The following is a 27,692-nucleotide window of genomic DNA, read 5'->3' on the forward strand; positions in this document are numbered from 1 at the left end:
TATTGTGTAAAACTTTTATTATTTTTAATATAGACATATACATTATACATATTTATGAATGAAATGGTGGTCTTGTATAGCTGTTGAGAAATATACTGACAACAGCTTTCTTCCTTCATGCTGTTAAATGAATTCAGCAGAACCATTAATTTGAATTTGTTTTCACATAATAAGGCACTTGTAAGAGTGGTGCTTTTTTTAGATACACATGTGATAGGTGGCCTAGGAATTCTTGGATTTTGATCCTCAAACCATACAAAAAAACCACTATTCACTAACACAAAATACATGCCGTTAGAATGCCTTGGTGATTAGTTGCTCTTTTGTTTATCTCCAGTTATTATTACTAGCTGTACATTTTTTAAAAAAAGTATTACCAAATCAAGATTTTAATCCGACATTTTAAGTTGACATAATTGTACCGAGAACTAATATAACACCGTCATTATATGCCCTTTACAACAGACTTCACCCTAAATGCTTATTTGCTCATGTAGCTCCATTTAGGGACATGTAGGAAAGTAGTATTTCATTCCAGATATATCATAAATGATTTTTTAAATAGCAGAACAAATATTTGTTATTTGCTGGAATATTGTATTGATTAATGGTTAAAAGAGGCAGGGCTGATTACAAGACTGAAGCCACGGGTAGCCACAGGTGCCACAGGAACCAAGAGTTTGTGGCACACCTGAGCAAGTAAATAAAGGCACCAAGTCTATTATGGCACAGAGCAAAACCTGGGCTCCAGGCCTGTCCTTCCAAATATGTGCAATTGCCCTCCATGATTCGGTACACAAGGGGCAAAAATACACCAACGCTTGGAGCAGGGCAATGGGAACACTAGGTATGTACCATAACAGTACAAACTAGAAATGGAACTGCCTTATAATTTGGATTTGACTTAGAACACACTTTCCAAAAAGATTCGCCACTGCTGGTTTAAACCATCCAAGAAAATCAATGATTTCAGACTGCAAGGCATATCCTGAACTAATGAGTTAAAGGCATCAGGTCACCAGCTCAGAAATAAATGATTGGTGTATCCCAAGCATTTTTATGCATACTTTTGTGTTAGCAACTTAGAGCCCACTGTTGCTCTCCAGGAAAAAGGTTCCTAGAGCTTATTATTGCATTCTTTATTTGTCATAAATAGTGTTGCCTTCATGGCAGTAGCACCTAAAGGCAGCCCTGAGAAATAGAGACATCACATTCTGCTTTGTATTCTACAAACAGAACCTTAGAACGTAATCCTAAACAAATGTGTGCTCAGAAGGAGTCCCATTGCACTCAGTGATGCTTACTCTCATGTAAGTAAGTTTAGGATTGCAGCCATAATTGTCTTCCAAATCCTATGAAGATGGACAAGAGGCACTTAAGAGATTGTCTTAAGAGATTTAGATTGTCTCTTTAGGTCCAATGCAGAAAGGGATCTAACCATGATCTCGATGGCCCTTGTGGTCTATTCCAACTTTATGGTTCTATGATTCTATGATGGCTTCTACCAAGAGTTCACCATGGTTCCCACTTATTAAAACGGAGCATACCCTGGCCAATTACCTGTCAAAACTCTCACTTGCCATGCTTAGAATCACTTTCACAGAATTATGATTCCAATCAATGCCCTCGGCGGTGTTGGATGGACGCTACGACAAAGTACATTATGAAGAGAGACTTTGTCTGTGTGGGCAACCCTGTGTAGAAGACCTGCGCCAGTGCCCTTTATATATAGACCCAAGAGACCGATTCATAAAACCCCTGTTTCCAAATGGAACTCACTTGAATAGGGTGGAAAGGGTGAAATGGCTGCTGAGTGATACTGATGACTTTGTAACTTATAAAGTAGCACTCTATGCATTGGGAGCTAAGAAGATCGGGAGGAAAGAACTAGATAAAATAGTGGTCAACTGCAAAGGGGATTCGGATATTTAATTTGGCACATTTTACTAGAGAATCTTCTGCTATTCTGTTTTATGCAACAAACAATCTTAGTAGTTGTGACCGTGGTTCATATTGTATGTGTGGTGCCTGATGGTTTTTATGGTTATTGCTGTTTTTCCTTTTGTTATTTTTCTGAATGATGCCATGGCCTATGGCTAGCGCAATAAAAGTCTATGATGATGATGATGTCTTCCAAATTCATATCAAGTTGTTTTTTTGTTTTCTTTCTTTCTTTCTTTCTTCTTTCTTTCTTTCTTTCTTTCTTTCTTTCTTTCTTTCTTTCTTTGCTTCTTGTTTTCGGTTACGTGCATTGGAATAAAATTAGGACACAAATACAGTTGTGTGTGTGTGTCCTCCTCACTTAGAAGCTGGGAGCCAGTTTTGCTATATCTATAATGATCTTTCCATTTCCCAAGTAATTGAGATACAAATTTACCAAATAATGTTAATCAAGAATACTATGTAAAAAGAAAAATTAGAGTCCGAGACACTTGTAGCATAAGATAAATATTTTCTTCTAGTGCAAAGTTAATTGTTTCAATGATAAATATGCTTTTAATATTGCTTCCGCTTTGCCAGAGTTCACAGATACGATAAATTCAATATCCTTCCTTCATGAAGCAAGCCTGCGCATAGCCTGGTGAGATTTTTTTAAAAAAAATAATGAGAGAAACATTATTTCCGAAATGACCTTCTGATTTTCAAAACTCTTACAATATTACACACTTACACTATATTGTATACTTGTACTATATTACAAACATACAAATATATGATTTCCCCCAAAGAATCCCGTAAAAAGTCTCTGTTAGATATTCCTATTAAACCTGCTTAGGTTTGTGGTATACATTAGCCTTTAATTACTCTTTGAATGTAAGACCAATCTCCAGAAACATCCCTGTAAGCAGCTCCATAGAAGTGAACAGAAGATATGTAGAAGCTCCTGGAAGATCGTGGCCTCTGAGATGAATGAGCTATTTTAGACAAGCTATAAAGCCAGAGCCATTTCCCCAACCCAGTTGACAAAATTAAACCTCAAGGTCATCATGTATGACCAAAGCAATATTGCAACCAGCTAACATCCCCTTGGTACACAGGTATCTAGATATAAAGCCATCTGGTGTTTTTACTAAACAGGCCCTGTATGTTTTATCACCATTTTATGAAAGGGGGGGGGGGATACGTATGCTTTGTACTAAAGTAAAACATACCTCTTCCTGAACATCAAGCTCTTCATTCTGGTTTGTTTCTGTAAATTCTATCGGTTCCTTTGACTCCTGCATTAGTGAAATCTGTACCAAAATGTTAAGAGTTGTTATGAATGTGTAGACAGGAAATGTACCACAATGCAGTTGATTAAGGGACTAAATATAAATCTCTGATACACTTTTCGTTAGTTATTTAATCGTATGAATATATCGCATCACAAATCCAGAGGCATCCTGAATGATTTGCAAGAAAAACACAAAATACAGAATAATTTCAGTAAAACAATACAAACATAAAATAGTGAAAGAGTTCATCCAAAGAAAAAGAACAAAAAGCAATCACTGAAGCCTTCAGATGAAGTTATTAGGAGCTCTGATGTCATATCTTTTTATTCCCTAAATATGACTTTGCCGACCTGGTTAAGTTTGCACAAAATCAATAATGCCAAATGCTGAATCCATTTTCATGATTTCTAAAAATATCGGTGAGCTATGGGTGAAGTCTAAGGGATTCATTTATTTAAAAAACAAACAAACCATGCTGAATCCAAGGTTTTGGAGACAGCAATAACAAACAATATTGAAGTAGCTTGCGATGACAATACTATCCATGGTATGTCCACAAGATTGTAATTGAACTGGTCCTTAGAGGCCAACTAGAAGAAAATATTACAGAATGAGGAAGGGTTCCTCATAAAGGTTTGCAATGTACCATCTGGAGTAGATAGATAAGTTTTATGACATTCTTATACAAAGCACACATTTGTCATACAAACACTTTGCACATTTTTAGGTAAGCCAGGTATAGGTTTTAAAAATAAATAATAACTAATGTTTTCTTTGTTGAACAAGCCTAGTTCCTTGTGGATGTTGGCCTTTCCTATAAAACGAGGTTTATTTAAAGTGGCTTGGATTCAAAGGTATGAATAAAACGACATTTGCACTCATGAAAGGTGGGAGTCCTGGCCAGACCCCTTGCTGCCCTGAAGGGTCCTCCGATTCAAAGGACAAGGTTTAGAGGGGCATTGGGGTGAGGGGCTGCAATGCGAGGAGGAGATAAGAAAGCTTTGTTCTATGAATGGAGCTCTCTGCTCACAAAAGTTAGGCTCCAAGCCAGTACAAATAAATTAATGAAAACGAAGTTATGTTTGCTCCCTACCTTTTCAAATATAGGATCCTGGATGTCTCTCTGCATGCTCTGATTCTGTATGTGGAGTACGGCATCATGTACGGTCAGGAAAAACATGTCCTTTTGAATGGAATCATCAAAAAATGCGCAGTGGTCCAGTGTTTTGATAATGTGCTCTGAAGAGTTGAAAACAGCAACAACAACCAAATAAAAAGCAAATTGCATACTCAGATCAACCCCAACATCACTGTGTGCAGAACCTATTCAATTTTTTCCCCCTTTTAGCAAAATTATAAGTTCACAGCCAACCTCCTCCCGCAAAAATAAATAAATAACCAAACAAACAAACAATAAATAAACATAGCCCTGTATGGTCAAAATGATAAATAATAGCTCTCATCGTATTTTCAGTGTCTCCTCATCCTATATGCATCAAGCTGTTTTACTGTATTTTATTAAACTCACACAAAAGCCACAATCAAAGACTAAAAAGAAATGTTCTTCTACCCCATATAATAATACATATGGATTAGTAAATAAGTTGGTCTTTACAGGACCCTTATACAAATCTTTCCATAGAAAAATAAGCATTTACAGGACACTCACAACTTAAATGCATTTAACTTGTGCACATTCAGTTTTACACAACTGGCAATAAAAAAAATATTTTTTTAAAAGGGTGGGCACCCAGGGGAAAAACTTTGGCAATCCCACTTGCCATTGCACATAATGTGTTTTGACTATGCAATATGTGATTTTGGCTTTAGGCACTATTCCTGGAACATAATTCCCATGCAAGTTGAGAGCTTAGTAAAGGACCCCTGACCATTAGGTCCAGTCGTGGCTGACTCTGAGGTTGTGGTGCTCATCTCGCTTTATTGGCCGAGGGAGCCGGCGTACAGCTTCCGGATCATGTGGCCAACATGACTAAGCCGCTTCTGGCGAACCAGAGCAGCGCACGAAAACGCTGTTTACCTTTCCGCCGGAGGGATACCTATTTATCTACTTGCACTTTGACGTGCTTTCGAACTGCTAGGTTGGCAGGAGCAGGGACCGAGCAACGGGAGCTCACCCTGTTGCGGGGATTCGAACCACCGACCTTCTGATCGGCAAGTCCTAGGCTCTGTGGTTTAACCCACAGCGCCACCCGCATCCCTAATTGAGAGCTTACTGTATGGTAAAAACCCTAATCTGTATTGCAGGGTCTATCTCCTTAATGATTATTTCCCCAATGAGCTTAGTAATTAAGTTCCAAAATTCAGTTAGTATCAGGCATTTCCACCAAAGGTGCATGTATGTGCCTCTGACACCGCTCCCTTTCCAACAGTCACGATAGGCTGCAGACATTGTGTGCAAGATCTGCATGGGGCTGCAGATCCCCTTGTATGACAGTCAGTGTATCTGCTATTTGTCCCATGGTGAGTACCCTTTGGTAAATAGCAGTTTAAAGATTATTTTAATCAGGAAAACATCAGAAGTATCCCTGGTCATTTCTGACCGCCATGGTCCTGGTTGGATTCTGCCTCTCCCCACAAACTGGTGACTGCTAGCAATCTTTTCAAAACAGCAGGAGATCCAGTCACAGATGTCCAGACTTCATGTCTAATTTGGTTCTGAGAGCGAAAATATCCCTTTCCAAGCTAGTAATGCACCAGTCCCTAGTAGAGGCTGTCTCTTTGTTTCCCTTCTGTTGGTTTATCATTAATATGCTGTTCACTCCAACTAGGTCTGCAAGATACTCAGTAATTACCGTATTTTTCCATGTATAAGACTAGGGGTTTTTCCCTTTAAAATAATGTCAAAAATTAGGGGCCGTCTTATACACGGATAGTGCTGAGGGTGGACTGGCGGTTGGTTGTTGCTGCAAAAATAGGGTGTCTTATACATGGGAGTGCCTTATAGACGGAAAAATACGGTATGCAGAATCATGAAGAAACCCACACCTCTCTATTATATGAATGTGAATCTGCCTTCAACCAAGTCAAGCTTTTGGTCCAACTAGTCCACTATTTACTCCAACTGTCAGAAGTATTCAGTGGTCTCAGGCAGAGAACCTTCCCAGCCTTGCCATATGAGTCCTGTCTAAACCAGTCCTTTCTACCAGGAATTGCTAGGCCAATGATGGTGCGTGCAAAGAATACACTCTGCTATGTGGCTTCTGCACTTAGTTTGCTACTCTGAATGAACACAGTCCATTATTAGCAAATGGGTTGATATCTGTTTACCTAAATGTGATGCGATGTACACTCTCACATCAATCCTTTCAAATTCTTTGACAATCTGAAAAGAAAAAGGTTGGGGTTATCTTAAATGTATACTCAAGGACATTTTCTGTAAGTAGCCTGTTCCTAGAACTGATTGACACCACATTTCAGCCCACAGTTAGTGTAGAACAAAATATGGCTCTATTAGGGCCATGCAGGCAATTAGGACTTGTTCAGTTGTGTGCCCAATTCACAACTGTATGAATGGTCTTTTAAAAAGTAAACAGCAGGTGTGGGGACCATACCTCAACTGGAAAGGAGAGCTTTTCCTCCATTGCAAATTGCAGGTGGAAGGAGACAGTTACTGTGGATCAACTTTAGCGTGGGGAACAAAGTGTTTAAGCCCCTCACTCCTTCTCATAGTCACAAATTGAGGTTCAGTCCCCACACACCTGCTATTTACAATTTTTATAAAATGTATGATTGCTTTCTTTGACACCACCACCACCACTATCTGTTTCATCCCATGCAGGGATTAAGGCAACTAAATACTCCACAGCAACAGAAAGGGGCACTCAGGAGCAATTGCGCTATTAGCGCATCTCACCATTCCACAGGTCAACAGGAGCACTAACCATTTCAGCCAGAAAAACCCACATATTGCACATGAATCACAGAATGGTCTAGCAATCCCATAAATTCAAATTATTATGTTCTTTAAAACTTTTTTTTTAGTAAGGTGATAAAATATTCTTACTGTTTTCATAACTCTCACTGCTACTACATCCATGAAAGACACAGCTCCAAAGTCGAAAATCAAACTGTGAAGAGACACTTTGGGAACATTGACTTTGACGGGGAGTTCTGCATTCCAGTCCACTTGGATTTCTACTTCTCTAGTTGGAACATCAAGGTCTTCAGGATCTTCTGGGTCCTCATCAAATTCAAATGCTTCATTAGTCCTACCAGAATCGCTGATGATACCATTCTGATAAAAAAAATAAATCATAGTATATTCAGCAAAATTCTGATTAACAAACAAAACTGTAGACTCCCCCCACCCTAATAAAATATTTTAAACCGTCTTTCAGGTTTTCTTTATATATGACCCGAATGGGCATTGGGACTCAATATTGAAGCCACAATTATTTAACTGTCATATTGTGTTTATGCGTATAGGCACACATCATACACACAATTGCATAAAAGAATTACATTTGCTATACTGCATGCCAGGAAAAAAGGAAAACAAATCATTGGGCTGTTTCCAACATAAGTTAGTCTTCATTGACTTAAATTCATTGATTCCAGTGAGCCCCCTCTAAGCATGACATAGTCAGAAACAACCTGTTATTTATACAAGCAAGCAAACATCAAATTCTGTGCCCAGAAAAAAAATATGGAGATATAAACGTTGAAATTCTCAGGAACGTAGATCCTTCACTGTTTTCCAGTCTCCACTATGCACAGGTAGATGAGCACAATCCTGACTATATTTCATCAGTTAACGAATTGTCATTGAACATATACAGTACAGAGAGGCAGGAACAAAGCTCAGGAAAGGCATTAAGACAGCAAAACAACAATATAAGCTTAAAGTGGAGAATTGCCTAGCCGATTACAACACGAAACAAGTGTGGCAGGGACTGCAGCACCTAACCAACTACAAGGGCAATACAAGGAACACGGTTAAGGCTGATGATGAACATCTTCTTCGCCCACTATGAGGTAGAAAGATCAAGTATCACGGCTCCTGCCTGCCAGCCTATAAACTCTCAGCCATTTATTCTATATGACCATCAAGTGAAAGCTGCATTGCGGGCGGTGAATCCCAGTAAAGCTACTGGTGCAGGTGGGGTGCTGGGGATAGTGGTAAAAAACTGTGCTGATCAATTAGCAGGGGTCCTGACAAGGATTTTTAACATCTCCCTGCAGACTGCTTGTGTACCACCATGTTTGAAAGCAGCCTCCATTGTCCCAGTTCCAAAGAAAACAGCAATTAACTGCCTAAATGACTACAGACCCATTGCATTGTATGGGGGGGGGGTCGTTTAATTTCACTGTACACAGGTGGTGTAGTGACAATAAAGGTTTATTTGTTTATTTTTATTTATTGACCAGATTCCACTCTTGAACCAGCCAGTAAAGTTGAGGTTGCTGATCCTCTCACTTGCCAGGTTAGAAAAGGGACCTGCTCTTCTATTTGAACTCTATCCACAGCTCAGTTAGTTGGGTCCTGAGGATCCAGGCTACCTACATATGTGTCTAACACTGTTATCCTATGCTCACATATCTGGGAGCAGACATGCACAGGCCGAGTTACCTTCTAGCTCTGACCCTAGGATCTCTAATTTAACCTGGTTGCCTGACTTGCTTGCTCCAGTTCTTGTAGCACTGTAGCAATGCTCTCTGTCTGTCTGTCTGCCCCTCTGTCTCTGTTCATTCCGCCAGAACTCCCTGTTTTTCTGCTCAAGAAAAGCGTAGTGAGTAGATGTTGTCCAGAAAATGTACAGTGGTGCCCCGCAAGACGAATGCCTTGCAAGACGAAAAACCCGCTAGATGAAAGGGTTTTCCGTTTTTGAGTTGCTTTGCAAGACGAATTTCCCTATGGGCTTGCTTCGCAAGACGAAAACGTCTTGCGAGTCTTGCGATTTTTTTTCGCTCCCCCCCCCCTTTTCTAAGCCGCTAAGCCGCTAATAGCCTTTAGCCGCTAAGCCGCTAAACCGCTAATAGCGCTAATCCACTAAGCCGCTAATAGGGTTGCTTCGCAAGACGAAAAAACCGCTAGACGAAGAGACTCGTGGAACGGATTATTTTCGTCTTGCGAGGCACCACTGTATTTGGTAACAGAGTTGGTCTCTCTCAGACGACACTCCATTTTTATACCAACAGAAATCACAGAGCATCTCCCTGGCAAGATCAAATTTCTGATCCATCCCCTCCCATTTAGATTTCCTGCTTCCTGTTACAAATATTAGTAATTTCTTGCTGCATTCTTGCTGCATAAACAAAATAGGGAGGCAGATACAAAACCAGCGCTTATATTTCAGGCCCGTTGTTTATGTTTGAACCATGGAGTAAAGAGGGAATAATGATACTTTACTTTGGTCGCTTTCAGTTTTCCCTTCTTGATTAGCTTCTGTATCTTCCTCAGAGCCTTTAGCCTCTTGTTATATACCCGCATGGCATCAAATCCCACCTGCAGAAAGCAGAATTGAACAAATATATTCTATTATTTGTGTTAATGGTAAGCTGGGGGGGGGGGACACTGGCCACAATCCATTGAAATCAATGGGCTTAAGTGCATTGTCTTTTTAAAAAATCCATTGCTATCCCACATTTCCATTATGGAATTCAAAGCAGTATGCATAATTGAGACACTGACTAGATCAGACCTGCTTAGCTTTAGCAAATTTAACACATCCTGTTTCTTCAGACTGTCCCTGGCGATTCTGCCCTGTCTTGTTTTTAGAGATGGACAAATCACTATTTCTGGTCTGTGTCAGTTTTGCAAGTAGTTATTCAAAAGTCAATTCAGTTCCACTTCCACATTAATCTGTGCATTTTTTTTAAAGGAATCTGTATGGAAGTTCATATTTAAATAATACACACCATATTTTTCCATGTATTTGAGTAAAAAAGGAGTAAGAAATTATATTTTTTGAATACAAAATGGGGGGTTGTCTTATACATACATACATACATACATACATACATACATACATACACAATCCATACTTGGATTGTGGCTGCTGCACATAGGAAGTGTTCAGAAATATCACAGGCTACTCACAGTGGATTTGATGCTGCTTCTCAAACCATCAATGTTAGCATAAAATATTGGACTTGAAAATTTGAGAATCTTCACTCCTTCTGGTTCAACAACCTGTTACAGAAACCATTTTTCAGTTGAAATGAGCATGGATTTGTGTGGGTTTTTCTGCCACTCTGCTAGAGCCGGGCTGCTAAATTGACTCCTTTCCCCTTTTGATCCCTTTTAACCACTCTGCTAACATTATTACTTCCCTGACAGCCTACCTTTCACCTCTGTCTCCTGGAATACCACAGATCTCTTCTCCAAGGTCTGTTGCAAAGTCATCAGGTGCAGTTTTAACCACTGAAAGGTTACCAGAAACTTGGGGGATAGGCCCATTTAGGGAATGGGTTGGCCATTCCATCACAGTTGCTCGTACAAAAAAGTGTACTTTATTGCAGAAGAAGGATTCTAAATATTTGAAGAATGAGGGCACCCCCCGCAACTCTTTACGCAGGGAATATAGACGTTTCTCCACTCAAATCACAAATCATGGTGCAAAAAAAAGTTGATGCAAGCAATACCACTTCATCTTTTGCAACGATGCCCTTACTTCAGCTAGCTAGATGGATCACTGCATTCCTACCCCATCCAGCAAGACTTCCCTTCCTCACTATAATATTTGAACAATTGCCATCCTATCACTGCAGGATAAAGACTAGTAAACCCCCAAGCAACTCTAAAAAAATAATAATCTGATGAAATATTAACTTATTAGAAAGTCTTACATTTTTGTATTCTTTGATGTTCTTATATAGGTCTGTGCCAGGAATGCTGCCAAGGCTACCCCAGGAAGGACTGACAAAAGCAAAACAAAACATTGATCAAAGTACATAACCTAATGTTAAATTAATGTATTATACAGAACAGTTTGTTGCAAGTAAACATTGGCTGAACTGCTATTAATTACTTAATCTGTAAACTAGATAGCAAGACATGGAAAGTATTAAAAAAAAAACTCATTACATGTGAATTGACAAGGACTTACTTATTTTAGTAGTGGAATGGTTCTAAAACCTGATTTTATGAGGACAACTATTCTGGCTTCCTTGTTGTTTGTGGACTACCACGTTGTCTTACTTTACAGCCAGCTATGAGGGAGGATCATGAAACACTTTAGAATTAAAGCTCAACCAGGGCATTGATCTTCTGTGATCATGATCCAATTTGTTTGCACAAAACACGTAGAGCAGCACCCATGTTTCTTGAGTCTTTTTTTTTTGCCCCAGTTTACACCTCCAGCGAAATCAAGTGGTAACACTTTCCCTAGATTCTTCCACTTTGGATAGGTGTTTGAATGCTAACCCATAAAAAAAAGGATTTATACCCTTCTCACAGACACAGAAATTTTCTTTGTTGTTATTATTTTTACAAATGATTCACCCCAAGATCCCAGGTCAGGTTGCAACAAATAAAAGTCAATATTAAAACAGTTTGAAACAACTTAAAATGCAATTTGTTGCAGTAGAGAAGTATTAAAAAACAAAAATCCTCAACATCATCTAAAAGTAGAAAAACAGAAAAATCTCCCCAAAGATACAGAAAGGTGACTTTGATTCTGCAAAATGCATAAACTGTGCCCTAATACTTTGCTTTATTTACACAGCTCAGAGTTTTTTCAAAACAATTCCCCACAACCTGGTACCCTCCAGCTTGAACTCCAACCTGCCCAGTCCAAACCAGTGTAAGCCAATGGTCTGGGATGATGGGAGTTGTAGTCCAACAGTACCTGGAAGCACCACATTGAGAAGCCTGGTTTAAAGCATCCATTACAGCCATCTGCCTGGCTGAAAAATATGCAACTTGTAATTCTAAAATGAGAAGTGGTGTCATGTTTCTGTGCCCCTTAGGAGAGCATTAAACCACTGGTATTTACGTAATAATAAGTTATCAATTAACCGGACAGTATAATTTTTGCCATGAAGGAAGTGTGCCTTCCTGAGCTCTGTGGTGGGATCCAACACAATCCACACTGACAACTCAGACATCCAAGTGCAGCATCCTTTAACAATTAACTATTAATTTTACCATAATTCTCAGTCTTTATCTCAAATAATACTTTCCCCGGCATCCCCCACAACAATAGAGCCACTTCAAGTTTCTAAAGTGTGTGTCAAAGCAATTGAACTATTTGTTGACTTCCATTCCTTTGACACCCCCTGAACTTTCTTTGAGCTAGCCTAAGCACGAACTGATTTAAATTCAGTTCACTCCCCCAAATATTCCACCTAATCTTCCTTCATTTACATTGGAGATGGGGAACTTGCGGTCCTAACAGGTGTTGCTGGACTCGAGTTTCCAGGCAGCACAGTCAACAATGAGGGGTGATAGGAGTTTGAGCCACAACACCTGCTCTACGTCATAAGCAGAATATGTTAACAACAGGAATTCTTAAAAAAGAGCAGCCAATGCAATGGAACAGTGCAGGGCTGCTGCCCTCTCAACAGCAGTAGCATCAGCAACTACCAGGATGAGGCAGGGTGGCAGCAAGGACAGAGCTGTGCAACACCGCTGGAGTTATGAACTGGCTTTGCCAATGCAGCTGTGCTGCCCCAACCTCACCCCCACACTGCCTTGCCCTGATACAAAGATTTCTGGTACTAAAATGAATCTGTTATGCATCACAGTGGGTCATCTCTTTAGAATGTAAACGTTCTTCTTCAGCGTTTTTCTCTACGATTATCACTGTAGCCTCTAGGAGCACTTCAAAGAAGACCAAATGTCAACAGTGGTACCAGAACAGAACAGATCTGTCTATGCTTTCTTTCAGGAGCTTACTGTGGTTTTGACTCAAACTATTTACAGCCTGTTGGCCTAGTTCTGTCTGCACTATTCCAAATTATCATATCTATTTATGCATTTTCTATTTTCTCATTCGTAACGGGCTATGGGGAAGTAATTTCAGCTGTGTGCGGCGTGATTTGTATTTCATGTTCCTTTTCCAATTTTAAAACTAGTGACACTGTTTGCTTGCAATAGCAGAACAATAGTAACTTGTGTCACTCTTCTTCTTTTGTATTCATTTATTTACTTGTCTTCTTGGGAGTGCAATGGCAGAAACTGCCCCTGCCTATATAATAGTTACTTACAATTGAACTCTCAGGACAACCGTCAGCAGTGCAAACACCAGACCAGCAAGTAACCCCAAATCTAGTCCCAGAATGATGGACGCTATACATGTGAAAACCCAGATCATCTGGAAAAGAAAACACAAGAAAAGTCCCATTAGTAGACAGGGTGATTCCAGCCAACCACCGAAAGCAGACTTTTGTAGAGCAGAGAAATGAGAAAATGCGAGGAAGCAGCTGGGGCTGCCTAACTGACATGGGAGGAAATCCCACAGGCATGGCAGGGAGTGTTATTTCAGAGGAAACATGCAAACCATGCTAATAATAATAATAATAATAATAATAATAATAATAATAATAATAATATATCCCTCCATACAGAAATCAACCATGTTAGCCGAAAGGATTCTAATCTAGCCTTCTTACTAATTGGTTGTTTTTCTGTGTGTAGTGAATTTTGCTTTATAAAAAGGAGTCATGTGAATCTCCCAGTGCCATGCCCAGCCTTGACTTGTTGCCAGACAGTGACTCATTGGAGGATAAATGTGACCTCCAATTGACTGAATACTTGAGGGATCTAACAGAGTCTGCCATCACCAGTCCTGAAGGAATCTGTCTGGAACTTCCTTCAAAGGATCTTCTTGACGGACCCTCAGGATGGATTCCAACCCAAGTGTAGGGTTGCCATATTTCAAAAAGTGACAATCCTGTAATGCATCCTCACTTTGTCAGATTTTTTAATGCAAAATCTCCCCCCTATTTTTTCAGGAAAATCGCCAAAAAACCAACACTTCCAATATGGACTGCCATACACCCGAGGTTTCCTGGACATTTTAGTTGTTTTTTGAAAATTCCTCCCAGGCACCATTTTGGGCAGATGAATCCCAGCTATCTCCGGGAAATTCTGGACATATGGCAGTCCTACCCAAGTGCAAAAATGTCCCCGGTGGGGTCTGAGGGAGAGGGCAAGCCACCCCTCACAACCCTTTAGAGCACAGAAATCCAAGCATTCAAGCCACTGTCAAAAGTCACTGTGCAGCTAAGGTCTCCTTATGAAGAAGGGTGCTCTCTAAGAGGAACAGCTTTCAGAACAGCCTTAAGCCCCAGCAGCAGTGGGAGGCCAGGCTATATCAGCCCATACATTGAGCTTCCCAGTTGCTGGAGCAACACCAGTTTCTAGATCTCTAATCCTGAAACTTACCTTGTCTATACTGGATGAGTTTTGTTTTTGTTTTACTCAAACCGATTGCTTGTCCCTAAAGCTGGTTTTGTCTTTAGCTGTTTACACACCATACATTTAAAGGACAGCACTGCCCTCACCAAATAATCCTGGGAACTGTATTTTGTTAAGGATAACTGGGAATTGTAGCTCTTTGAGAGATGAACTACACCTCCCATCATTCTTTGCAGGAGAGGGAAGTGCTTTAAATGCATGGCGTGTGTACAGCCATTGGCGTTGCATGCTTGGCTTAGCCTATCATTGTCTTGGCAATCTCATAGGGGAGGCCTTTGCTTCAGTGGATTGGGCCTACACACCGGGGGTGGCCCAAGGTGTTTTGACACCTGAGGCAAAATGCCCCACTGCTGCCTCCTGAGGTGGATGCAGCTCAAGTACTGCTGTACCACACCAGTGAGAACTAGGTCTATGTACAAACATCAGAAGAAGAAGCCACAGGAAATTGTTTGTCTCCTGAACCCTCAATGATTTGGAAACCAGACATAGTAACCAGGGAATCCAGCACTGTACATTGGTGCATTTGTTCTATGCAGGACATTACCCGCCCCCCATGACTTGAGATTCTCAATTATTTATTTATTGTGAATTAAAATGAAAAGCAAAGGGTAAGCATTTAATTCAAAATATGAGTTGACGGTTCACACGTTAAAGAACTCACAGCATCTGCCTTGCTCTGCCTCCACAAACGGGGTACGTCAAATATTTGCATGAACATCCCTTTCAAGTTGGCAATGACCACAGCTGCCAACACAGACTGCAAAGAAGGAAAGACACATTAACCTGTATTGTTCAAGGAAAACACGGGCAGTATGTGTATTTGCATGTTAGTCTTTGTGTGTGAGCAGGAACATGAAGATAGCAGGGGGATGCGTTCTGTTTATCAGGAAGCGGACTAAAACATTACTTAAGTTTATGCACCCAAAAACGGTGCGATGACAAGTGCAATAATAAAATACCTTCTGCAAAGGTTCAAGCAGTTTCCCCAAGGCTACAATGGCAATCAGCACAATTCCAGCTGAGATTATTCCAGCAATCTGAAAAAGATGTTTTAGACAATAAGGAAACAGAGTTTCTATAATGTATGTTTTTTGTATAACAGGCTTTAGTAGGCTATTTATTCTTATTATAGACTGTGGGTTGTTGTTGTTTGGTGGGGGAGCACAGGGACAAGTTCAAAAGCAATTCAGTTACCATAAGCAAGTTTTTACCTAAGTGGTATAGTGGTAATTTTTTAAAAAAGTGGATGTTTTTAAACTTTCTTTCATAGGGGTATGCCAAATGCAACAGCAGAGTCTTGTATGCATTTTAATGTCCTTCCTAGCTGCAGCTGCTTTCTTTTTAAAGTACTACTGACTGACTGTGAATGTGAACTTGCGGTCATCTGATTAGGTAAAGGTAAAGGGACCCCTGACCGTTAGGTCCAGTCGTGGCCGACTTTGGGGTTGCAGCGCTCATCTCGCTTTGTTGGCCGAGGGAGCCGGCGTACAGCTTCCGGGTCATGCGGCCAGCATGACTAAGCCACTTCTGGCGAACCAGAGCAGCGCACGAAAACGCCGTTTACCTTCCCACCGGAGCGGTAGCTATTTATCTACTTGCACTTTGACGTGCTTTTGAACTGCTAGGTGGGCAGGAGCAGGGACCAAGCAATGGGAGCTCACCCCGTCACGGAGATTCGAACTGCCGACCTTCTGATCGGCAAGTCCTGGGCTCTGTGGTTTAACCCACAGCGCCACCAGTGTCCTCCAAAAAACCCAGGTTCCTACTTGAGACGGGCCCCGCAAACTTTCATTTGAAACCCCCTTAAGCTACATACTCACTTAATACCTGAGTGATCAACGAGGCATTCAGATGACTGCCCCCACCCCCAACATCACTGTATTTAATCTGGGCTCAGGGATATTATTTATTTATTTATCTATCTATGGAGTTCCTATTGCATGCAAGTTAAGGTAATACCATTCAGGTGCTATAGTCTTCTCTTAATGTGCCCCCTTCGTTTTATGTCAGGGAAGCTGGTGTCCAGGAAGTCAATGAAACGTTTGGCTTTCCGTTCAGAAACGCCACCCACAAAATCGGTAACAATGAGATTTCGAAGAATCACTGTGCGCTAAGCAATACATGGATTAGAATTGTCTTTATTGTTTATTCTGCTCGAGCGGAATTACCTGGGTTTTCCCACCAGTGCTTTCTTGGACTGCTGTGCGGGACAGAGCAGTGGTGGCAACGAAGCAAGAAAACGCCCCTGAAAAAATATTGCTGATCCCAAAGGCAATAAATTCCTAGAAGGTTAGAAGATCTTGGTGTTAATACAATTTTTTTCCTAAAAAAAAAAAAGCTTTCTCTTACACAGTGGCAGAGCTCCATGCTCCAGCACCGGGGGCAGAGAACAGGTGGGGGCGGTGTGCTCCCCCTGCACTCCTCTTCCTCTGCCAGTGCTCCTACACATAAACATTATTTTGAAGTGTAAATTGGGAAGGACTAGATCCAATTTCAAAACTGAATCAAATGAAGTTGTAGCTGAGCTTTTATGGTACATTTGAGGTGCAGTAATTTTTCTTAATAGTGTGGAATTATCCAACAGCATACAAATCAATATGGCTAACCTGATCCAAAACACCCACCCGCCCCACTCACACATGAAAACAAAGACCACCACAGCCAACCACAAACGAACAACCACACCCTGGGCCAACCCCAACCTCTCTCACCACCAAAGGAACACAAGTGAACAACAGAGAACCTGCACAAGCAACGCTGACACCAAACCCCACATATAGTAAGTAAAATAGAAACATTGCCACCCCACCCCACCCCATCTCCCCCCACCTCTTTCCCCCGTTTTCTTCCTAATGTCTCAACAAATGAAACTGATTTGTAAAAATGTCACAGGGGGCGGGAATACGAGAGAGAGACATTGCACACACTTTTGTAAATCAAGAAAATCTTTAATAAAATAAAATAAAATAGTGTGGAATTATGGAACAAGTTCCTTTTTAGGACTTGACCAATGGCAGAGCTCTGTAGGCTTATGCATAGCTGTTCCTTGAAACAGACATATAAATGTAAAGACACAGCTGTTAAAGAAGAAACAATGGGAAGAAGAAGAATAAAAAACCCTAATTGCCTTAAGAAAAAAAAATATGCTTGGCAATTCCAATTGTTTAATTTGTACTTGCCCTAGTTCCAGATACAATATATTGAATATTGCCATAGAAATAGCCTTCATACCGTCTCAGATATGCATTCTTATATACTACTCAAAAAAGATAGCAAAGATAAATGCTCCATTAGAAATCTGGTTCAAGCAGAATCATAAAAAATAAAAAAAATATGGAGAAAGAAATACTTCTTCCTAGCAGCTAATGTGAAAGTGAATTGCATAAAATGACAGGGCAATCAAAATGATCAATGGGTGGAGCAATTCCCCTGTGAGGAAACGATGCAGCATTTGTTATTTTTTTTTAGTTTAGAGAAAATATGACTAAGAGGTGACATGACTGAAGTTTATGAAGTTATACATGGCATGGGAAAGTGGATAGAATAAAAGGTTATCCCTCCTTCATGGCACTAGAATTCATGGATATTGAATAAAGCTGAATGTTGGAAGATTTGGGGCAGGCAAATACTGTAATGTACTTCATCATGCAGCAAATAGTTATACTGTGGAACTCTCTCCCACAAGAGGCAGAGATGGTCACGGACTTGGCTGACTTCTAAAGAGGATTGGACAAATAATACAGAGTTGGGGGAGGGTTCAACATGGGTCTGTTACTGGTACCAATTCCATGTTGCTCTCAGATCTAGTTCCACCCTTGATGAGAAACACTGGTGCCATCTGTGGGGGAGTCCTGGGTGCCTGAGCATACACAAAATTTTGTTGGGACCTTCCTGAAGCTGTGATGGGTCCCATTGGGCCTTCCAGAGGCTGCTGTGGGTCCCATTGGGCCTCTTCCTGCTGTGTGACATCACACACATGCCATTCACGTGATGTCATAGGTGTGCGCCGGGCACCCACAAAGTGAGGCAGAATCCGGCACGCCTTATGGGAAATAGTCTATTACTCATTTAAATCTGACAATTGAATTACTTATTTTCCTAATAGAACCACTAAGTTACTTCACCTATAATCACCACCACAATGGCTGAAAAATAAGTGTACTCCTCTCCATAAATAAGATTCAGCTTTCGCGTCACAGTTTATAAAAAGTAAGGTACTTTAGTTTCACATACCTGATTTCCATCAATAGCATAGTCGTATTTGGTTGCATACACTTTGCCCACAGACACAGCTATTGCATAAGCAACAATGGCAATGGAAAAGGCAGATGCTATCATGTCTCCAAACATGCTGACCGCTGGAGGTTCGGGAGGCAAAAACCTATATATAAAAAAGGAGGAAAATATATGTGTGTGTGCATTTGTGTTTTTTCTACAAATACTATGACTAACAAATTATTATGATGGCATTTTTCGACTCTATAATGAAACAATTTGGGGAGGTGGGGATGTAACCCATTGGTGCTTCTCCCTGCAGTAAACAGACAATATTTACTTGTAAAATTATTTGTTGCAAAATACGTTATATATTCTTCATTTAGTTGGAGAGCCCCAAAAGGCAATAGCCACTTGTAACATGAAAGTCCTTCGGATAAAATGCATTACCAACTGTTCATAGTAAATGTGCTTGCAGTAATGGCAGCATGATTCCACTTGTCTGTCCCACAGCCATGCCCCCATGTGTTTACCCTACTGCCTGAATTGTATGCACCTGTGTAGTCCAACAAGCACAACTATCTAATAAGGTTATTCTCTCCATCCAGCCAAATACACCAAACATGTCTTGGATTCACGTTGGGTGGAAACCTTAACAATTTATTTGCCAAGCTGCTCCTTTTCCCCGCCCCAACACCCCAGCCTCTGCGTTTTCTCTTACAGCTACTTCTAATATTTTACCATACACAGAGCAGGGGAGGGGATGTGAAGATTGGACCTGGTTTTGTTTCAGCATATGTATATATTCATTGTGCAATTCTACCAGCTGGAGTTTAGCACATGATGTAGTCAAACTGACTCCACTTTCACTTGATACATGACTGAGCTGTCCTTCCCCCCCCCCCCCTACATTCGAGTTCATCTATGTCAGCTGGTTTGGGTGTGGTGCTGATAATGCCAAGGTTGCAGGTTTGATCCCTGTCTGGGACAGCTGCATTGCAAGGGCTAGATCAGGCACCCCCCAACTCGGCCCTCCAGATGTTTTGGGATTACAACTCCCATCATCCCTAGCTAACAGGACCTGTGGTCAGGGATGGTGGGAATTGTAGTCCCAAAACATCTGGAGGGCTGAGTTTGGGGATGCCTGGGATAGATGATCCGCAGGGTCTCCCTTCCAACTCTACAATTCCATGATTCTATGTAGACAAAAAATTATGTATGAAGTGGCTAAACAGTTTCTATTAAAAGCTGAGCCATTAGTGTGTCCTTGAAATGTAGCTGCCCACCGAATGAACAATCTGCACTCACCCGCTAGGAATAGATTTAACAATGCCTGCATTGTACTTTTTCTCCAGGTCAACACCATATGAAATGCCAGCGGCGACTATTGTCTAGAATAAAAAGAAATAACATCATGTTGTTGTTATGAGTTCAGGGTGTTACACTGACTGCCAGACCCCTCTCATCCCTGGATCCAGCAAGTGTTAATCAAGGCTTCTAATTCTTGGAATAGCCTAGCTAGCTTCCTGACAAGGCGATAGCCTGGGTGATGAGCCATTACAGTGGATTAAGGGGATTACGGTGCTCGGTGCGAGATGGCAAACGGGTGGGGCCCCCTCCGTGAGCTGGAGAGAGAGTCAGAGAAACATTTGAGAACAATGTCTGATTTCTTTTTGAATCCAAGGCTGCAGCTATGGGAGAACCAAGACCCTTTTGGGGTGTTAATGTGCAAATAAACCATATATCATAAAGACACCACAGTCTCCACTGTGCCTCATTCCCGAAGGAAACACAAACCCTGGGTAAGCACTTGGGACCCTTGGAATCTCGCACCGCTTGGAGATTGGGGTGGATTGCGACACTACGAACAGAGAAAACAGATATTGTTCTCCTGTCAATCGAATCCCTTGAGCTTAAAGTAGTTGTCTTACCACAATCACTTCTATAGGAATAGGAACAGGGATCTTGTGTCTGAATCGATCGTTTATTTCCTTGACTACCATACAAATAACGATGGTCAGCAGGCCAGCAATGAGATCGGCAATGTTGGTTTGTCCAATATTTTTAAATATATCAATAAGGGTCTAAAAATAAAAAAAAGACAATGTGAAATGCTGCCATTCAGATTGAATAAACCACATTCTCATCTAAGGTCCCATCTGCACTATTCACTTAAAGCTGTATATTACCAGTTATGACTTCACTGGGAAGAGTGATTGGTTGTCAAACCTGTAAGAGAAACAGGGATCTCCTAACAATTCTCAGTATCCTGAACAAACTAGGGCCTCCAACATTGTTTTAAGGGAAAGCCATGACTGTGGTATTATACCACCCTAAATTAAATAGTGCAGATGGGACCCAAGACACAATAACGATTACAGGTTCAGGAAAGCTCAGAAACTAATATCTGCCAGCTACTAATATCTAGAGCTGCAAATACTAAAAGAAAACAAGAGCCAAGGCTGCAACCCTATACCTGGGAGTAAGACTCCTTGACGTACTTCTTAGAAGACAAGTATGTGATTGCGCTGTGAATCTCTTGTGTCTGTATGAGTGTGTTTATCACCTTATATACGAATAGCAAACTCATTCTTTGTGTGTGGGTGAGACCAAAGCACAAGCAAGTGGTATCACAGTACAGTGGTACCTCGGGTTACATACGCTTCAGGTTACATACGCTTCAGGTTACAGACTCCACTAACCCAGAAATAGTGCTTCAGGTTAAGAACTTTGCTTCAGGAGAAGAACAGAAATTGGGCTCCGGTGGCGCAGCAGCAGCAGGAGGCCCCATTAGCTAACGTGGTGCTTGAAGTTAAGAACAGATTCAGGTTAAGTACGGACCTCCGGAACGAATTAAGTACTTAACCCGAGGTACCACTGTATTGCGGGGAAGCCCAAGGCTTGCAGAAGTACAAAAGAAAATTAGGAGGGAGGGGATGTAAGATGGAGAACCCCATAAAACTGTTCAATGAGGACTGAGCATGCTCAGCTGGCAGGGAGCAAAGTGGGCATGGCAGGTTGACCAGAATCCCAAAGACAAGTGCTCCAAAATGCAACATTGTGCTGCAAGTCCCACTTGTGTCAGGTAACAGCAAACTCAGGTAAAAAAACAACAAATGGCTGTGTAGCCAAAAACATATCAACATGTTTGGGAAATCCTAAAGTCTGAAGTAGAAGAAAAAATATTCAAGGGAGCAAAACCAAAACTAAACCCAAAACAGCCAAGGAGGAATGAGTAGGCTCACTGGTCACAGAATGATGACTAACTGTTGCAGGAGGCATAGAAAACGGGAGGGAGGGGGAATGTAGTGGAGCACCCTGAAAGGAGATATGGCTGGCTGAAGAACTCCACGCTGCAGCATTTTGTTGCCGGCTCCACTTGTATATAAATGCATACAGTGATCTAATAGCTAAATTAACATCCACTTGGCTGAAACGCTAGCTCCAACAGTCTCCTCCCTCAACTGTCATCTATAGCAGCCGTTCCATCAGGCCAAGCGCAAGCCCCAGCTCAGCAAGACACACTTACATAGATTATGGAAAGGACCCCATTGTAGTTTTGGGTTGGGACATTTAAGACTATCTTCAGCTGTGAAACGAACACTTGAAATGCTGCAGCTGTTGTAAAACCCCCCACCAGTGGGTCAGCAAGATATCTCACGATAAAACCAATCTGAAGAAATCCGAACACTAGCTGGAAAAAGAAGAAGCACGGAATAGTTTTATGAACAGTTAGAAAGCATTAGAATAGCCCACGATTTAAACAAAATTCAGGATTTAGCCACCTAACATAGAATGATCAAGACTCTTCTTTTGTCTGTTTTAATCTCTTAGCTCCAGTTTATGCAATTTATTTATTTATTTGTATTCTGTTGTATAAAAACAGTAAGGATGAGCACTAAATAAACAGCAAAAAAATTAAAACAATAAATAAAACTAGCAGCATGGAATGTTCTCACCATTTAATAATTGAAAGTCTAGGAAAATATCTAGGTTTTCATGTGGCACCCAAGACAATCAAGTGGGTGCCGGGCAGAAAGACTCCCCAAAATGGGGTGCCACAACTGAGAAGGCCCTGCTCCCAGTTTTAACCCACCACCCCTCTGCCCATTGGGTCACCCAGAGGAGAGCCTCCAATTATCATCTCAGTACATGGCCAAGCTGGTGAAAAGATTTCTCCACGTATCCTGGTCTCAACTTATATAGGACTTAAGAGTAAGTACCAGAATGACCAGCTGTATGGATTTACATGAAGGCCTTGCTTGTTGTTTTTAAATAGATTTTCAATAGTTCTTTTCTCTTTTAATGGTCTGGCCTTTAAAATGATTGTACTGAAATGCAAGAAGACTAAAAAGCCATTTTTTTCTGGCTGCAGGAAACAAGAAACAAAATCCAAGGCTTTAATCCCATGACATAGGTAAAGGTAAAGGGACCCCTGACCATTAGGTCCAGTCGTGACCAACTCTGGGGTTGTGGCACTCATCTCGCTTTATTGGCCGAGGGAGCTGGCGTACAGCTTCCGGGTCATGTGGCCAGCATGACTAAGCCACTTCTGGCGAACCAGAGCAGAGCACAGAAACGCCGTTTACCTTCCCGCTGGAGTGGTACCTATTTATCTACTTGCACTTTGACGTGCTTTCGAACTGCTAGGTGGGCAGGAGCAGGGACCAAGCAACGAGAGCTCACCCCGTCGTGCGGATTCGAACCGCCAACCTTATGACCGGCAAGTCCTAGGCTCTGTGGTTTAACCCCATGTTTAATCCCATGACATAAAAGGATACAAATGCTTGTTATTCCCAAACTGTGCAGAACAATAAATGTGAGGCAAGCAAACTTGCATTCTACTTTATTATTTGAGTACATTTTGGCTCTAGTTGAGGAAAATAGTGAGTGTTTAGCATGAAGCTGTTTCTTCTGTTACTTCACCAGTTCTTTCATAAAGTATAAAAGCAGCAACATTTGAGACAGTTTTATCCAATCCGCATTACCTGGAGAATGCCAACCAAAAAAGTGATGGTGCTGGCAATAATCACTCTCTCGGCATCTCTTGATGCGATATCTATAACTGTTTGGTTCAGCCCTGTCATGTTGCTGCTGACCATGTGGAATTTTTCATCCGGCGCCATGCTCAGCACTACTGAGCCCACCATCAAACTGACCACTGGAAAAGGTCCTGTTGGGAATAATTTTATATATTTTACATAGCATTTCTTCACAGTGTGTTTCAAACGGCTAACAATAAAACAACAAAATGAGCTTAAAATGTAGAAACACTGAATTATACTAAACATCCAAAGGAATAATAAAACCAATGTTTCATGAGATCCAGAGCCGAGGGCCTTCTGGCGGTTCCCTCAGTGTGAGGTGTGAGGTTGCAGGGAACCAGGCAGAGGGCCTTCTCAGTAGTGGCGCCTGCCCTGTGGAACGCCCTCCCATCAGATGCCAATGAAATAAGCAACTATCCTACTTTTAAAAGACATCTGAAGGCAGCCCTGTTTAGAGAAGTTTTTAATGTTTAATGCTGTATGTGTTTTTAATGTTTGATTGGGAGCCGCCCAGAGTGACTGGGGAAACCCAGCCAGATGGGCAGGGTATAAATAATGAATGATGATGACGTTGCTGATGTTTTGTCAGTTTAAACAATCAGGGTGCTGCTCAGTGTTAGCCATACACAGTGCAGACCCATTGAAATTAATAGGCTCGAGTTGTCAATTGATTTCAATGGGTCTACTCAGTATACCTGAAGGAGCGTCTCCATCCCCATCATTCTGCACGGACGCTAAGGTCCAGTGCCAAGGGCCTTCTGGCAGTTCCCTCATTGCAAGAAGCAAAGCTACAGGGAACCAGGCAGAGGGCCTTCTCGGTAGTGGCGCCCACCCTGTGGAACACCCTCCCACCTGATGTCAAAGAGATAAACAACTACCTGACATTCAGAAGACATCTGAAGGCAGCCCTGTTCAGGGAAGTTTTTAATGTGTGACATTTTAATGTATTTCTAATCTTTGTTGGAAGCTGCCCAGAGTGGCTGGGGAAACCCAGCCAGATGGGCAGGGTACAAATAATAAATTATTATTATTATTATTATTATTATTATTACTCAGAGAATGGCTAACATTGTCTATCACCCAAAGCTACCACAGAAAAAAATGATTTAAGATCCAGATTGTCATACACATCATAAACTAGAGTCCCTGAGTGTGTGTATTTTCTGCATTATTGTCACAGCTGTCTGTCATACAGAATTAGCAATTAATGCGCTGAAGTCATCATGCTGAGTTTAAAGTGCTTAACTATTACATTTGGACCTGTGTGAACCTAAATGAATCAAAACTGGCATTGAACCTGATGTCTTGTAAAAAACTCTGCTAAGGAGCAGTACCAGCAAAATAAGAGATTACAGACATATAATGTAGGCATCAAAGCTATTTCCAGTAGTCATGGCAGAAAGATAGCTCAGTTGGTAGCGCATGAGACTCTCAATTTCAGGTTTGTAGGTTAGAGCCCCACATTGGGCAAAAATATTTCTGCATTTTGGGGGTTAGACTAGATGACCCTTGTGGTCCCTTGCAATTCTACAATTCTACACTTTGTGAAAATTATAGTATAAAGGTCTACTCAAACAAAATAAGAAGATGTCACCATAAAAGTATATTAGTAAACTGGTTCCACTAAAACTACTGTCTGAGATATTCCAATACCTTTGAACAAGTTTAGCATTCTGTAATTAATAGTTGGCCGATAGTAACATGAGAAATATGTAATTACCAACTGAGATGTGTCTTGATGTTCCCAAAAAGAAGTATGTCAGGATGGGGAAAAAAGCAGAGTAGAGACCATATCCGACAGGAACTGCAACCAGTAGTGCATATGCCAAGCCTGAAATGATAGAAAATAAAGTATTGTATTGACTAATCTTACAATAGACTCTTTTGATATCTACATCAAGTAGTACCTTTCTACACAGGTATTATTGACGTCTGTATTCCACATTTTAAACAAAGTTCCATGTACAAATAGGAGCTGTTCGTGTTTTGCAAGTTAGCCAGATTTTCAGCTGGATCCTAGCTTATTTTGCTCCAAATGAAGTTGCAGCCCTGAACTTCTCCAGATTGCTGACGAGTCTTTTAAAAAATGGTTAAGTAAATCAGGGCAGTGACCCACAACTGAAAGACAGAGTTTAGGCAACTTCATTACATTCTAATCCCCACCCCCCCTCACCCCGTAATAATAATAATAGGAGAAAGACTGGATCTCTCTTACCTTGTAAAGTAGCCACAAGTCCAGTACTGACACCGGAAATTATATCGCTGATGAGCCATTCCTTCACTCTGTACTTAGGCAGCCATTCCAAAATAGGGAACAAGGTCTTGGTTACCTGAATGGCTTTTCTTCTTGAACAGCTGCCAAGGACAAAATGTTAAATTGCTCGAGTCGTACTGTGAAATGCACCTGCTCCCCTGCCATGGCCCACCCTCCTTCGATCCAGGATTCTTTAATTTCTTAGGTGTCACCTGCCCCTGCCCCCCGCCACCAAACCCGTGATGTACGGCCAGCCGGTCAGTCACCTGCAAGTTTTCTGGACTCGTTCCCGGAGTGTTTTGGGCACCACCAATTTCCTCTCATTCTCCTCTTGAAAGGTAGGCTCATTGTACACGGGCCGGGACACCACATAGCGACTGAGATCCGGGAGGGCTCCATCGCCTCCACCACCTGCGGCCATGTCCCTGCCCTGCCTACAGGTGGAAACAATGAAGGAGAAGGACAACGTCCCCTAAGCACACGGTCTCCAGAGGCAGCCAGCCATCAAGGACAGCATGCCCTGCGAACTTCGCCCACACCTGGGAGAGCCAGGTGAAGCCGGCCTCTGGCAACACAAGCATCTTCCCAGGGGATGGAGCTTCCCAGACGGCCGGCTCCTGCTCCTCTTCAGGGAGCCTCCAGCCAGCTTCTCCCTTCTGGTCAAGGGAGCCCCATTATTTTGCTCTGAAGGCCGTCTGACACCCACTCCCCAAAAAAGACACCCCCAAACTCCTCAATCTGATCACTAAGGCCTCTGCTTCTTCTTATTTTCTTTCCTAAAAGCCAGAACATTCTGCACATGGGGGGGGGGGGGGAGAACAGCCTGAGGAACTTCCTCACATGGAGAGACACGGGTGAGCCATTCTGACGATATTGTGGCGCCTCTTCCTTTAAGGAAAGGGCCAGGGGGGGAAGCAAATTCTGTTTTGTCTACTTAGGATATAAGCTCCCTCTTTCTTTCTTTCTTTCTTTCTTTCTTTCTTTCTTTCTTTCTCTCTTTCATCTCCCCTGCCCCTTTCTTGTGTGTCAGCCTGCGCTAGCCTCCCTCCCTCTCCTTGCGCCACAGTCTAGCCTAGACCCGTCTCCCCCTAACGGGAGTCTCCAGCTGCTTTGGGACTACAGTTCCCATCATCCCTGTCCGCTGCTTTCGCTAGCTGGGTATGACGGGAGTTGTAGTCCAACCGCAGACCACCTCGGCCTCCGCCCCGCGCGCTCCCTTCGCTCCCCTTCGCGTCCCGCCAAATCCGCGCTAACCGCGTCAGCTGCTCCCGCGCGCTCCGTTCCCACCGCTCGCCACCGCTCGCTGCCTCTTCGCCTCAGCCCGCTCTTGCGCGCCAAGGCAGCGCCGCTGTCCGGGTCCTGAACTACTTCTTCTCCTTCTCCTTCTCCTTCTCCTTCTCCTTCTCCTTCGTGCCTTTGAAAGAAATATGGGAGCGCACCTCCTTCTCCTCACCTGCGCTCGCCCCCAGAGCCCCCAGCTTTGGCCGAGGCGTGGGACCCGCCCGCAGCATTTATACAGCCCGCCCAGCCTCAGCCGCTTTGCCTTTATTTACAGGCAAACAGAGGCGATGTGACAGGTT

At 42.0% G+C, this 27,692-nt stretch overlaps 1 protein-coding gene across 2 annotated transcripts; it reads right to left on the reverse strand.

Annotated features, from left to right (window-relative positions):
* SLC26A4 (solute carrier family 26 member 4) lies at nt 1–27,588 on the reverse strand. 2 transcript variants are annotated; one of them, XM_077935796.1, is made up of 21 exons: nt 27,400–27,588; nt 26,379–26,546; nt 26,074–26,213; nt 25,579–25,689; nt 23,802–23,986; nt 22,343–22,507; nt 20,745–20,897; nt 20,122–20,204; nt 18,832–18,979; nt 16,767–16,880; nt 15,558–15,635; nt 15,260–15,355; nt 13,386–13,492; nt 11,025–11,094; nt 10,276–10,368; nt 9,586–9,681; nt 7,240–7,470; nt 6,504–6,558; nt 4,309–4,454; nt 3,153–3,233; nt 1–2,578 (listed from the first exon to the last, which is right to left on the reverse strand). In XM_077935796.1, exons 2-21 carry the CDS (start codon nt 26,531–26,533, stop codon nt 2,555–2,557), a joined length of 2,331 nt encoding a protein of 776 aa, XP_077791922.1. In that variant the 5' UTR covers nt 26,534–26,546; nt 27,400–27,588; the 3' UTR covers nt 1–2,554. The 2 variants fall into 2 exon arrangements, with proteins under 2 accessions (XP_077791922.1, XP_028603000.2); XM_028747167.2 differs by having other exon boundaries at nt 27,367–27,588.
* Between the last annotated feature and the right edge of the window lie 104 nt (nt 27,589–27,692).

Source organism: Podarcis muralis, chromosome 10 (genome assembly GCF_964188315.1).
Source record: "Podarcis muralis chromosome 10, rPodMur119.hap1.1, whole genome shotgun sequence".
Classification (NCBI taxonomy): Eukaryota; Metazoa; Chordata; class Lepidosauria; order Squamata; family Lacertidae; genus Podarcis; species Podarcis muralis.

Bases quoted from the DNA above. Each gene is read 5' to 3' on its own strand.
- SLC26A4 (XM_077935796.1), bottom strand. From the start codon at position 26,533: ATGGCCGCAGGTGGTGGAGGCGATGGAGCCCTCCCGGATCTCAGTCGC. The intron at 16,881-18,831 runs GTATGTGAAACT...CTAACCTTCTAG, and splicing joins ATGCTATTGATGGAAATCAG to GAATTTATTGCCTTTGGGAT. The intron at 7,471-9,585 runs GTAAAGTATCAT...TTTTTTTATCAG, and splicing joins GAAAACTGAAAGCGACCAAA to AATGGTATCATCAGCGATTC.